The 13,895-nt window shown below is 45.5% G+C and overlaps 1 protein-coding gene across 2 annotated transcripts in view; it reads left to right on the forward strand.

Moving 5' to 3' along the window:
* Positions 1 to 13,895, forward strand: part of WDR45B (WD repeat domain 45B) — a 1,288,431-nt gene that overhangs the window by 632,746 nt on the left and 641,790 nt on the right. For both annotated transcript variants that reach the window (XM_044068126.1, XM_044068127.1), the window contains exon 4: positions 13,782 to 13,869. In XM_044068126.1, the coding sequence (XP_043924061.1) occupies positions 13,782 to 13,869 (88 nt within the window). The remainder of the gene's footprint in view (positions 1 to 13,781; positions 13,870 to 13,895) is intronic.

Raw genomic sequence — 13,895 nt, forward strand, 5'->3', positions numbered from 1 at the left:
GCTGGGAATAAACCCAACTTTTTGTTTAAGAATAACAGAACAGTCAAACAGCAACTTTATTACAGGAAGGATAGTGGTCTGTCACTAGAGTCACAGAGGTACCAATGCTCTTCCCCCTCAACGTCCGACCTCTGTCTCAGCACCATCTCTCTCGGCAGCAGCAACCCGCAGCCTCAGGAGCCCCCGTTGGATGTCCCCCAGTCTTCCAAGACCTTCCCAGAAAACCCTTTTAAGGAGCCCCCTTGGAAGAGAACTTGCAAGAGGAAGCATGTAGACTACCCTGATGAGTCTATCACATCTGACACTAACCTTGAGGAGTCAGAAGGGTCCCCTAGGTCGTCCTCTGATGATATCTCCTTTGTAGATATCTTAGAGATCCTGAAACAGAGAGGCGGCTGGCCCACTGTCACCCTTTCTGATGAGGAGTCAGTGTACCTGAAGGCTTTCGGGTCTCAACCTTCAGCCTCTTGGGTGTCTCCACCTTTCGATGAGCTCTTGGACCTAGTTAGTCGAAAGACGTGAGAAACTCCTGATGCCGTGGAACCAGTCCCCAGAAGGCCCAACAAATTTCTTTCAGTCCCCAAAGAGAAAGACTTTCTGACTAAAGGTGTGCCTGTAGATGCCATGGTGGTGGTGGCAGCCACAAAGAAGGAACTAGCAGAGATTTCTTCATCTGTCCATCCACTGAACAAGGGAGTCCCGAACGATGGATAGACACGGGAAGCATATCTTCTCTTCAGTGGCATTTACACTCAGATCGCTGAATTACCTCACCCGTTTTACTAGGCTTCAAAGAGATCTCCTAAAGGAGCTAGGAGATACTTTCCAAGGTACATTAGCTGAAGGAGTCCCTGAGAAGGTTACTGCTCAGTTGTCCACCTTAAACTCCATTAACTCCTCTATGAGGCTAATATCCTATGCAGCAGATGGAGCGAGTAGGGCAGCGGGTTCAGCAGTTTCGTTTAGGAGACACTCCTGGATGCATTTATGTAACTTTGTGGAGCCCTTCAAATCTACTTTTACCAATGCCCCCTTTGATGGTTCCACTCTGTTTGGACCAAAGGTAAAAGATACACTCACCAGGTGCGAGCAGGAAGGGAGAACTCTCTCTGCCATGGGAGTACATTTTTCTGTCCCTTCTAGACCATGCCTTAAAGGTCAGAGAGGCGGGAAAATGTGGTTCAAGAAATCTCAGAGATTTTTCCCAGACGCACAGGGTGATTCCTCCTTCAGAGGCAGTAGAGGAGGAAGTAATAGTAGATGTCACCCTAGAAACAGGGGGGCCTGCAAAACCAGGTTGGCCGTGATTCTTTTCGTGGATGTCCCCATCAGCGCTCCTGAAGTGGCGCCCGACTACACTTCTCTGGAGCCAGTCGGGGGTCACTTATCTTTGTATCCGGAAGCCTGGCACCACATCACCCAAGACAAGTTGGTACAAAGAATAATTACCAGAGGATACACCATACCCTTCTCTTTCCCACCCCATACCACCAAGAAAATCCCAGATGTTCCACCCAATCACAGGGATCAAGCAACCGTAGAAGTTCAAAAGTTGCTTCAAAAGAGAGTCATCCAAACCGTCCTCGCAGACCAGATAGGATTCGAAACTTATTCCAGATTCTGTTTAGTGCCAAAACGAACAGGGGACTGGAGGCCCATTTTGGACCTCAGCAAATTAAAAGAATCAGTGAAGACGTCCAAGTTCCAAAGGGTAACACTGCAGTCTATACTCCCTCTGTTAGTGAAAGAAAATCGGATGTGTTCCGTAGACCTCCAAGATGCGTGCTACCAGATAAAAATGGACAGAGCATCAAGGAGTCATTTATGCTTCCGGCTGGAAGCCAGTCATTACCACTTTCCTGCTCTGCCCTTTGGTCTTACCACAGCCCCTAGGGTGTTCACCAAATGCATGGCAGTAGTGACATCTCACTTGAGACATCTTGGATTCCAAGTGTTTCCGGACCTGGATGACTTGCTTCTGACTGCCACCACCAGGTACCACTTCTACAAGTCAGGGATTCAACCATCCAGCTCTGCACTCAGCTAGGGATTAAGATAAATTTGGAAAGGTCTGCCTTGTCTCCCTCTCAATATGCAACTTTTATAGGCGCAGAAGTAGACGGCAGTGTCGCCATGATGGCTTGTCTTCCTGCAGACAGAGTACAAAATCTGAGACAACAGATATACAGTCTACTTCCTCAACAAAAAGTCAAAGCCAAGACAGTGCTAAAACGTTTAGGAACCATGACGTCTACTATAACTCTAGTTCCACTAGCCAGACTACATATGAGAACCCTTCAATGGCTACTGTTTTCCCAGTGGTCTCTTCAGCAACTGCTCCTGTCTCATCCTATTCTGATAAAGGAATCTTGCAAAAAGAACCTTCATTGGTGGATTCAGCCCAATTGACTAATGATGGGAATACCTTTCATTCCTCACCAACCCGTTGCTACTGTGACCACAGATGCCTCACAGGTAAGGGGGCATTATCTAGGCAGGACTGTCCAACGCACATGGCAAGATCATGAGGCTCACTTGCATGTCAATGTCCTAGAGATGAGAGCAGTGCTACTAGTGTTGCAAGCACTTCACGACTTTCTTCCTCTAGGGACGATAGCAATCCAATCAGACAATATGTCAGTGATATGGTATATAAACAAACAAGGAGGAACCAGATCCTATCCCCTATGTCGAGAGGCTCTTTGTGTTTGGCAGTGGGTGATTTCTTCCCAGCGCTTTCTAGTTGCAATGCATATCCCGAGAACAACCAGTGTGATAGCCGACAAGCTCAGCAGGGTAATCTTGATGCTTCACGAGTGGTCTCTGAATCAGAAAGTCGTGGAACAGATTTTTCGCAAATGTGGACAGTCTTGCTGCGATCTGTTTGCCAGTCCAATCAATGCCAAATGCAGCAGCTACTTCTCCCTTACCCCCCCCCCCCCAGGGGAGACACTGAGAGATGCACTTGTTCACAGTTGGCCCCCGGGACTTCTTTATGCATTCCCTCCCTTTCCGCTGATATTGAAAGTAATCCAGAAAGCAAAGACCTTGGGAAGCAGAATGATTGTTATTACTCCTTACTTACTTCGTCAGATTTGGTTCCCCTTTCTTGGGCCACACCTTCTGGATGAGCCATGGATTCTGGACCCAGTACCAGACCTTCTGAAACACGTCAGGCACCTTCCACCCCTGCCTCCACACCCTCAACTTGACAGCATGGCTGCTCCACTTCCATCCCTAGTCAGGCTTCATGATTTCTCATCTGCAGTTACTCATATCCTCACGTCTTCCCACAAGCCTTCTACAAGAAAATTATACGCTAGTAAATGGAAAAGATTTTCTATCTAGCCAAAAGATAGAAACCTAGATCCTTGCACAGCCTCCATTCCTTTGGTGTTAAAATTCCTAACTAAGCTTTTTCATCAAGGATCAGCTGCTGCTACAGTCAAAGTTCAATTGGCAGTGATCTCCAGTTTTCATTTGGGACAACATGAACCTAATCTAATGGCTCACAGATTGTGTAAATCTTTCCTAAAAGGCACTACTTTGCTGAGACCTCCCTTTCAGGAACCTACATCTCCTTGGGATCTAAATTTCATTCTGTCTAAACTTACTTCCCCGCCTTTTCAGCCCGCACATACTTGTGAATTGAAGTTCCTTTCTTGGAAGACCATTTTTCTAGTAGCTGTTACATCCACCAGAAGAGTGTCAGAGTTACAAGCACTGTTGGTCAAACCTCCTTACTTGATCTTTCAGAGACATAGTTTTCCTTTGTACAAATCCATCCATCTCCAAGACTTCCTCTCAATCTAATTTGAATCAAACTATCGAACTGCCAGACTTTTTTCCTAATCATTCAAACAGTGCAGAATTAAGTTTCATCATCTTGATGTTCACAGACAGTTAAGGTTCTATCTACATAGAACCAAGGAGCTTAGAAGATCAGACCAATTGTTTGTATCTTTTTCTGAGATAAGAAAAGGTATGCCAGTGTCTAAGGTTACATTATCAAATTGGATCTCAAATTGTATTTTGTTTATTTACTCTTCCAATGGCAAGGAACTCCCATTTAAAATTAAAGCTTATTCTACCAGATCTGTATCCACAACTGCTGCTTTTCAAGCCAGAGTCCCAATTGACAGTATATGCGCAGCAGCAACTTGGGCTACCCCTCGTACTTTTATTACTCATTACAAATTGGATTTGGCCTCTTAGGGTAGAGACTCCTTTGGTTCCATGGTTCTTAGGAGTATATTTCCATGAGCCACCCGAGAAAAAGGTGCTAGGGACACTGTCCAATATGTAAGAATGAAGGCGAGATAGGACTACAGAAAATAAAGAAGTTATGTAATCACCATGTTTGTAGTCCATGTCGCTGTTCATTCTTACGAACCCACCCACCTACCCTCGTCCATGTATCCTTGGAGGATCTGGAGACATGATAGTATTTATCTTTTGTAGGGTGGAGACCTTTCATCTTTGTTGTTCCTTGTGGAAATACTTTCTGTCACTTTTTTAGACAGCAGCAAACAAGATCTGGGGATTCTTACTAGTGCACTATGGGATACCTACCTTGCCACGAGCCAACTGAGAGACTTCGAGCTTTGTAATCTACTTAGTCTGAGTCGAGGATTGGCTTGAACCCATATGTAAGAATGAGGGGTGAGATGGACTACAAACTTGGAACGTTAGAGTACATAACTTCTTTATTTGCAAACTGTAACACAGTATGTTAAGTTGCCTATCTCGCCTTCATTCTTGCTGGTTGGGTTCGGAGCCGATCCTCTGTTCCGACTCGGCCATCTTCAAAAGCTGCTTACTGGCTCGAGGCCCCCCCAATGTCCCATGATGCCTGGTGCTAGATACCCAGATCTCGTTTGCCGCTTCTGCTACGAGGTTGCGTTTACTGGCTCAGGTCGTATATTTTCTATTTATTCACTATATTTAGGACTTGTATTTTATTGAATATACGCTTATTGTCATAGCTTAGCTGTAGGTTCTGTGGTAGTTTTAGTGTCCCCCCCCTTAAAAACTTGTTTTCTCCTTAGAGAGAGAGAGTTTTCCTCTCCCTCCCCCACTCCCGTTTACCTTTTCAAAGTAAGCCGTTTAAGTTAGAGGCTTATCATTGTTTTATTTTTTAAGGTAGACAAAGTTCATAGAAATTGTGGTAGTTGTAGGTCTTATATTATATAGTGTGTGTGTGTGCTGTTAGGGTGTGGTAACTTGTGTGGTTTGTGTATATTTTTTTCCAGTTACCTACTCTCCTTTATACTTGTTCTTTGTAATTGATTTTCCTTCACAGGAATGTCTAAAGACACAAAAGTGTCGGGATTCAAGAAGTGTGACTCATGCTGTCAGAAAATGTCTCTGACAGATGGTCACACTTCTTGTGTTTATTGCCTGGGCTCCCTACACCTGCAGGACTCTTGTTCGGTGTGTCACGCCTTTAGTTCAAGAGTCCTGCAGGAGCGTAGGAATAAGCTTATCCTTAGGGGTTTGCTTAAACCTGAAGGATCACTGGCCAAGACTCAGTCAGTGAAACCTTCCAGGCCATCGAAGCCGTTGGCTCCCAGCTCGGAGCCGTCGCAGAGTATGGCTTCTGCTTCAACTTCGGTTCCTGCTGGAACCGAAGCACCTATCTCTACGTCAACTTCAGCTCCGACCGGAGCCGAAGTACCTATCTCTGTCGGCCCCGACTCTAACGTCGGAACTGTCAGGGAGTCGAAAACGCTCCAGGTTACCATCTTTGGAGTCAATGCACTCGGCTCCAGGGTCACCCTTACTGCAGTCTGAGCGTAGTCATCGGTCCCACTCTTCTCGGTCGTCTAGGTTATCTGACCTTGATTTGGAGAGAGTGGTGAGCAGGCTTTTAAAGCTGCAGGCCCTGGCAGAAATGCTGTCCAGCCACCTTTATCAGGGCTCTGCTCTACCTGTTTCTCCGATAGTTCCTCCTTCGACTCATCCCTTGAGTTGGGAGCCGGAGCATGCTGTGGCTGGAACCGTGGGTCCGTTGGCTCCGATACCTCCCCTTTCTGTTCTGTCGGCTCCGATCTCTTCCATGGTGCCGTCCTTGGAGGAATCTGGGCACCGGGTCTCCCTCATCAGCTCCGAGGGGGCAAGTGGCATCGGACCCTTGTCCGACCCCGTTCTCCCTCTCGGAGCTTCGGCGCAGGTGAGTTCGGCTCCTACATTGGCTTCGGAGCCGTCTCTCTCGGTGCCTGGAAGGATTCCGGTCTCTTCAGAGCCTTCTCTGGTATCGGGAAGGGGCGCCTTCGAGGTCATGAGGAGTGTGCTGGCATCTGAGTCAGCCTCATCGGCTCCTCCCCCCATGGTGCCTGCTCCTGCCTCTGCCCCTCCTCCAGACCCCAAGCGTGGGGAACAAGTGCTCCAGGGCACCCCATTGGGTGTATTTTCCTCTTCCGAGGCCTCCCCCGTTCATTCAGAGGAGCCCCCTCGAAAGAGGAAATGCAAGAGGAAGCATGTTGACTCCCCTGAGTCTGTCACTTCAGATTCCGACTTAGAGGAGTCGGAAGGGTCCACGAGATCCCCCTCTGAGGACGTCTCCTTCTCAGACATCCTTGAAATCCTTAGGCAGAGGGGGAACTGGACTACCCTTAACCCTTCCGAGGATGAGACTTTATTCCTGGACGCGTTTGCTTCCCGACCCTCCACCTCCTGGGTGTCTCCGCCTTTCGATCCACTGATGTCGGTGGTGGCTCGAAAGGCGTGGTCAGCTCCAGACTCAATGGAACCAACTCCCCGTAGGCCCACAAAATTCATCACTACCCCTCAAGACAAGCAATTTCTGACCAAGGGTGTTCCAGTGGATGCCATGGTGGTAGCAGCAGCCACTAAAAAGGAGTTGGCTGAAACTTCTTCGTCTGTCCATCCCCCTAATAAGGAATCTAGGATGATGGACAGATATGGGAAGCGGATGTTTTCCTCAGCGACCTTTTCCATGAGGTCTCTGAAGTATTTGTGCCATTTTACCCGCCTTCAAAGGGATCTCCTTAAAGAGCTAGGAGATACCCTTCAAGATCCATCAGCTGCGGGAGCTCAGGCTAAGATTGCCTCCCAGCTGGCGACTCTAAATTCTGAATTAAACTCCTCCATGCGGCTCATCTCTTATGCATCCGATGGAGCGAGTAGGGCCGCAGGCACAGGTGTGGCTTTGAGGAGACATGCTTGGATGCGGTTATGCAGCTTTGCGGAACCCTTCAAGACGTCTTTCACCAACACCCCCTTTGATGGTTCTGCTCTGTTTAGACAGGTGAAGGATACCCTTACCAGCTGTTTGGACAGGTGAAGGATACCCTTACCAGGTGTGAGCAGGAAGGCAAGACTCTCTCTGCCGTTGGAGTCCGTTTTTCCACTCCTTCAAGACCGTATCCCAAGGGTCAGAAGAGTGGGAAGATGTGGTTCCGGAAATCCCATGGAGCCGTGCCTGACACACGTGGAGAGTTCCCCTCCAGGGGCAGAGGAGGGAACAACAATAGACGCCGCCCTAGGGGCAGGGGGGAGGTCCGCAAAATCAGGACCAAAGAGAATCCTTCTCTGACAAGCCCTTCCAGCATCGCTGAAGTGCTGCCTGACTGTCCACCTTCGGAGGCAGTTGGGGGAAGATTATCGCTGTACCCAAAAGCCTGGCAAAGTATAACTCAAGACAAATGGGTACTTTCTATCATATCCGAAGGCTACAAAATTCCCTTTTTTTGCATTCCACTCTTTTTTCCAATAAATCCCTTCCAGATGTTCCACCCAATCTAAGGGATCAAGCAGTTCAAGAAATTTCAAAACTGCTAAGAAAAAGAGCCATCCAGTCAGTCCCAGCAGACCAACAAGGATTCGGAACTTACTCAGTTTTTTTTGGTACCAAAAAAGACAGGAGACTGGAGACCCATTCTGGATCTCAGCAGACTAAACAGGTCTGCTCAAAGAACAAAGTTCCGGATGGTCACGCTAAAGTTCATTTTACCCTTTCTGGGTCAGGACAATTGGATGTGCTCCATAGATCATCAGGACGCATACTACCATATCAAAATGCACAGACGCTCCAGAAGATTTCTCCACTTCCGGCTGCGAGCCAGTCATGATCAGTTCAGAGCACTGCCCTTTGGTCGTACCACAGCCCCCAGGGTGTTCACCAAATGTTTGGCAGTAGTCACCGCTCACTTGAGATGGCAAGGATTCCAGGTATTTCCGTATTTAGAAGACTGGCTCCTTACTGCAACCACCAGGCATCACCTGCTGCTAGCCAGAGACTACACCATCCAAACGTGCTCTACTCTAGGCATCACAATAAATTTCGAAAAGTCTGCATTGTCGCCTTGTCAATCTATCAACTTTATAGGCACAAATTTAAACACAAAGGACATGTCAGCGACTCTCCCAGCAGACAGTGTTAGCCATTCGACATGTGCAGGTCTTATTAGGTTGCAAAAAGATTCAGGCCAGATTTGTCCTAAAAACATTGGGTTTCATGGCAGCAGCTATAATACTAGTTCCCCTTGCACGTTTTCACATGAGGATTCTTCAGTGGATGTTGTTCACACAATGGTCCTTCCAGCAACTCCCAATGTCTCACATGATAATGATCACACAGTCATGCAAAAACCAACTTGTTTGGTGGATGGTTTTCCCATCATTAAAACCAGGGCAGACCATTCGTTCTTCCTCCTCTAGTAGCTACGGTGACCACGGCCGCCTTCTTGATCGGGTGGGGGGGGGGGCATTTTCAGGGCAGAACAGTCCAAGGCACCTGACAGCCTCACGAGTACCATCTGCATATCAATGTCTTGGAGATGAGAGCCGTGCTTTTAGCGTTGCAAGCTCTTCAGACCTCTCTTCCCACCGGGACCATTGCAATTCAAACAGACAATATGTCAGTGGTATGGTACATCAACAAGCAGGGCGGAACCAAGTCGTACCCCTTATGTCGAGAAGCACTCAGACTTTGGCAGTGGGCGATCTCTTCCCAACGGTTTCTGATAGCAGTGCACATCCCTGGGAAGTCCAACATTATAGCAGACAGGCTGAGCAGAACAATTCTTATGCCTCACGAGTGGTCTCTCATTCAGACTGTGGCGGACAAAATCTTCTGCAAATGGGGTCAGCCTTGCTGCGACCTTTTTGCCACCTCCTTCAACAGCAAGTGCGACAATTTCTTCTCTCTCCTTCCTCTCCCCGGACACCTCCCCAGCGACGCTCTAGTTCACGATTGGCCCTAGGGACTTCTTTATGCATTCCCTCCATTTCCCCTGATTCCCAAACTAATTCAGAAAGCTACCACATTGGGATGCAAGATGATCCTCATTGCCCCTTACTGGCCTCGACAAATTTGGTTCCCCTTCCTGCATAATCACCTTCTGGAGCAGCCCTGGTCCCTGGACCCAATTCCAGAACTCCTGATCCATCAATCGGGCGGGTTGCACCAACCTCTTCAATCTCTCCAGCTCACTGCTTGGTTTCTCCACTTCCGACCTTAGCCAGGCTTCCCAACATCTCATTCGGTGCGTGAAATCATCTTATCCTCGCATAAGTCAACCACTAGGAAAACTTATGGTAGCAAGTGGAAACGTTTTTCCTTATGGGCAGAGAACAGGAAGATAGATCCCTTTTCAGCCCCTATGCACCATATTTTAGAATTTCTAGCAGAACTTTTTCGAAAAGGATCCTCTTCTGCCACAATTAGAGTTCAGCTAGCTGCAATTTCAGACTTTCATACGGGCTTATCCGATTCCAGCATCATGTCCCATAAGCTTTGTAAAGCCTTTCTTAAAGGGACCACTCTACTCAGGCCCCCAGTAAGAGATCCCCCGCCTCCGTGGGATCTGAATTTGATTCTAGCTTCCCTGATACTGCCCCCTTTGAACTGGCAGCTTCCTGTTCCTTGAAGTTTCTTTCTTGGAAAACCCTTCTTCTGGTCGCAGTTACGTTGGCCAGAAGAGTTTCTGAACTTCAGGCTCTTTGTTTTCGTCCTCCTTACCTAGTTTTTCACAATTATAGTTTCTCTTCGGACTAACCCTTTCTTTCTTCCAAAGGTTACTTCTGATTATAATTTGAATCAGTCCATTGAACTACCTGTGTTCTTTCCAAATTATTCCAACAAGGCAGAATACAAGTTACATCAGCTTGGACGTCCATTGACAGTTACGCTTTTACTTGCATAGAACCAAGCAAATCAGAAACTCAGACCACTTGTTCCTGTCTTATGCTGAGGGAAAACAAGGCATACCGGTGTCAAAAGTCACCTTATCTAGGTGGTTGACTTCTACTATTACCTTTATATATCAGTTAAGAAATAAAGAGCTTCCTGCTAAACCCAAGGGTCACTCCACCAGAGCTCTAGCTACTTCTGTGGCTTTTCAGGCCAGATTGCCAATGGAAACTATTTGTGCGGCAGCTACATGGGCTAATCCATATACCTTCATTTCACATTATAAACTGGATGTGGCTTCTAGAAGCAGAGCTGATTTTGGTTCCACTGTTCTGAAGAGTCTGTTCCGATGAGCAACCCAGGATTGAGGTGCTAGGGACGCTGTCCCAACCAGCAAGAATGAAGGCGAGATAGACAACTTAACATTAAGAAGTTATGTACCTACCATAACGTTCCATGTTAGTTGTCTTCTTCTCGCCTTCTTTCTTGCGTCCCACCCTCCATCCCCCTATCCTAGTAGACCGAGAAGAGTTCCTTAGGTTTGTTGATCACTGGCTGAGTCTTCTCTGGCTATTACTTTTGTCAGTCTCTCCAGTAGGTTCCTGTATCCTGCTAAATTTACTGTATTATTATAATTGTTATTATTATGTCTGTAGTTAGGTTACCAAACGAGATCTGGGTATCTAGCGCCAGGCATCATGGGACATAGGGGGAGCCTCGAGCCAGTAAGCAGCTCTTGAGCTTTTGAAGATGGCCGAGTCGGAGCCAAGGATCGGCTCCGAACCCAACCAGCAAGAAAGAAGGCGAGAAGAAGACAACTAACATGGAACATTATGGTAGGAACATAACTTCTTATTCCATTTGAACCTTCAGCTAAGACGGCACTGAAATATTTAACTTGGAAAACTGTCTTTAGCAATTATCCCTACCATAAGGGTTTCTGAATTTACACGCCTTGTCTTCTAAGTCCCCTTATTTGATTTTCCATAAAGTCAGAGTTTCCTTGAGAACCAACCCTTCCTTTCTTCCAAGGTGGTGTCAGAATCTAATATCAATCAAGCTATCAACCTACCAGTTTTCTTTCCAAATGTTTTCAAGTAAAGGAGAGTATATGTTACATCTATTGGATGTTCACAATTACGTTTTTGTTTACATAGAACTAAAGATGTTAGAAAAACAGAACAACTGTTTTGTACCTTTTTCAGATTCAAAATTGGGCAAGTCATTCCCTAAAGTAACAGCTAAATGGTTGCCTGGTTTTGCATTGCCTTTGTTTATACCAAATTGGGGATATCATTACCCAAACCACTCTTGCACAGTCTATAAGATCTATGACTGCTACTTCAGTTTTTTTGTCTAGATCCTCTCCAGATGATATTGGTGCAGCTGCAACTTTGACCAATCCTCATACCTTTGTTGCTCATTCCAAATTAGATCTTTTTCTGTAGGGGCAAGAGCACCTTTTGGTTCAACAGTACTCCAGAATATATTTCCTTAGGTAGCTGGAGACTCTTTCCCAAGAGTTGAAGAACGAATGAAAATTGACATCAGATAAAGAAGTTATGTACTCACCATAACATTCCATTTGTGTTGTCCATTTTCATTCTTCCTCAGCTACGAGCCCACCAACCCCCTCCTTGTCATTCTTTTGGAAGGGCTAAAGATGCTGAAGGAAACCTGTTCCTCTCTTTGAGTCTCTGATTTTGCTGGTTGCCTTACTGTTGTCATTACTTTGCAATACTCTACAGATATAAGGGGCAGCAAACAAGATTTGAGGCAAGTTCGGGACTATGTTATTATGGGAGGGGGGAGGAGCTTTCAGTGATCCACGAGCTAGTAGAAGCAGCGAGTCAGATCTGAGCCCAAGAGTTGGGGAAGAATGAAAATGGACAATACAGATGGAACGTTATAGTGAGTACATAACTTTTTTCTTTTTCCTTCATGAATTTTGCCAGCAAAGGGGAGTACATTCTGCACCTGCTGGATGTGCTTTGTCTACTTCATTTTTATCTCCACATTAGAAAATCTGATCACCTATTTGTCTCATTCTCAAAAGCCAAAGTGTCTAAATCTACTGCCTTTTTGTCAAGAGCTTCTATTGATATTTGTGCCGTTGCCACTTGGTCCACTGTATATACTTTCATTTGTCATTATAAATTGGATTTGCTCTCCAGAGAGAGGGCTGTCTTTGGTTCAGCCATCCTCCAAAATATTGTTTCGTGAGACCACCACACAAGTTCATTAGCTGGGGGACTCTGCACAATACATTTAGGAGCAGACAGAAGAGACATAAGACACGAAAGCTATGTACTTAGCATAATGATAGATCTGTGTTGTCTACTTCTGTCCTTCCTAGACTTCCCACCCTTTTTTCCCCTTCCATCATTTTGGAAGTTAGCTTTTATTGGTTTCTGGTGTAATGGGTGTGGTCTGCCTCCCGGGTATAGTCACATGCTGTTCAAGCTATAGAGCAGAACATAAGCCGAATGTTGCATTTAGAGAGTCTGTTTTTTTTTTTTTTTTTAATGTATAGGATCTTATCCATTATGGGTTTACGAGCAAATTCAATCTGAAGCAATGTTGGGGATAGGAAGAGATTATGGGTGAGGGGAAGAGCCTAAGCTTTGGATCCAAAGTCTAGAGTCTCTTAAGTCTGATTTGAGGACAGATCCGAAAACCCATACGTTGAAGAAGGGCCGAAACAGGCAACACCAACGTTGTTAAATACCTAACTTTTATTTTATCAACTTCAGTAGTAATATTACAGATAGAATAAAATATAAGTGTGTCTAGCAGATCCTGCAAAGCCCTACTCGGCAACCTAGGGAAAGAAGAGGAGACGAGATATGAGAGGACACCGTCAAAAGAGTGGGATAATTATTTAGTTGTCAGGTAGTTGGAGTATAGCAGCAAGGATAGCAAAGTAATTAATTTGGTGTAATAAACCTAGTAATCAAATTCTGTATTGGGGGTTGGTATATTACTAGAGCAAGTAGCAAGTATTTTGAGGGAAGAACTTGTTGAATTTCAAAAGGCATTAAGCAGTTAGCAGTGAGGGCAAAATTAATGCCGATCTGAATTCTCAGCTGTGTTGAGTGATAGAAGACTTAAGTGTTTTCTTCCTTTGTACATGTTGTGTAAAACTTTGGTTAAGAATGTGCACTGGAACCCTTATCTAACAAAATGCTGCCAGGACATGAACTTGCACCATCATGTTTAAGAGTAGGAAGGAAAGTTATGACTGGTCAAAACATATGTCTCTATGGATTGAAGTAGGTTGAGGCTTAACTATAAAAATTAGTGGGCACTGCCTTTGGTTGGTGAAGGGGGTACATATAAGAGTTGGTAGCTGCACAAAAATGAGGTGATAAATTTGCCTTTGATGGTAGACTTGAGCTGCAGGAGAGTTTGGCAAAGTGAAAATGTTGCATCTTGAGGATTCAGCGAAGGAGCAGGACAACATAATTATCTAGACACTCCATAACATAGTATGATATGAGTTCTGAAAACAAGATGAGGAATGCTGGATGAAAATGCTGTTGGTGGTCAAATCTGTCTTTGTAAGTGAAGTTATTTTTCATGCTACAGTCTTGCTGTATTTTTTTTTTGTACTTTCCCACTGCAGTGATGATATGGGATGACTTGAAAAAGAAGACAGTTATTGAAATAGAATTTTCTACAGAGGTCAAAGCTGTGAAACTACGACGAGATCGGTAAAAAAAACTTTCTATTTATATGT

This window comes from Protopterus annectens, chromosome 4.part0 (assembly GCF_019279795.1).
Source record: "Protopterus annectens isolate FY-2018-M chromosome 4.part0, PAN1.0, whole genome shotgun sequence".
Taxonomy (NCBI): Eukaryota; Metazoa; Chordata; order Ceratodontiformes; family Protopteridae; genus Protopterus; species Protopterus annectens.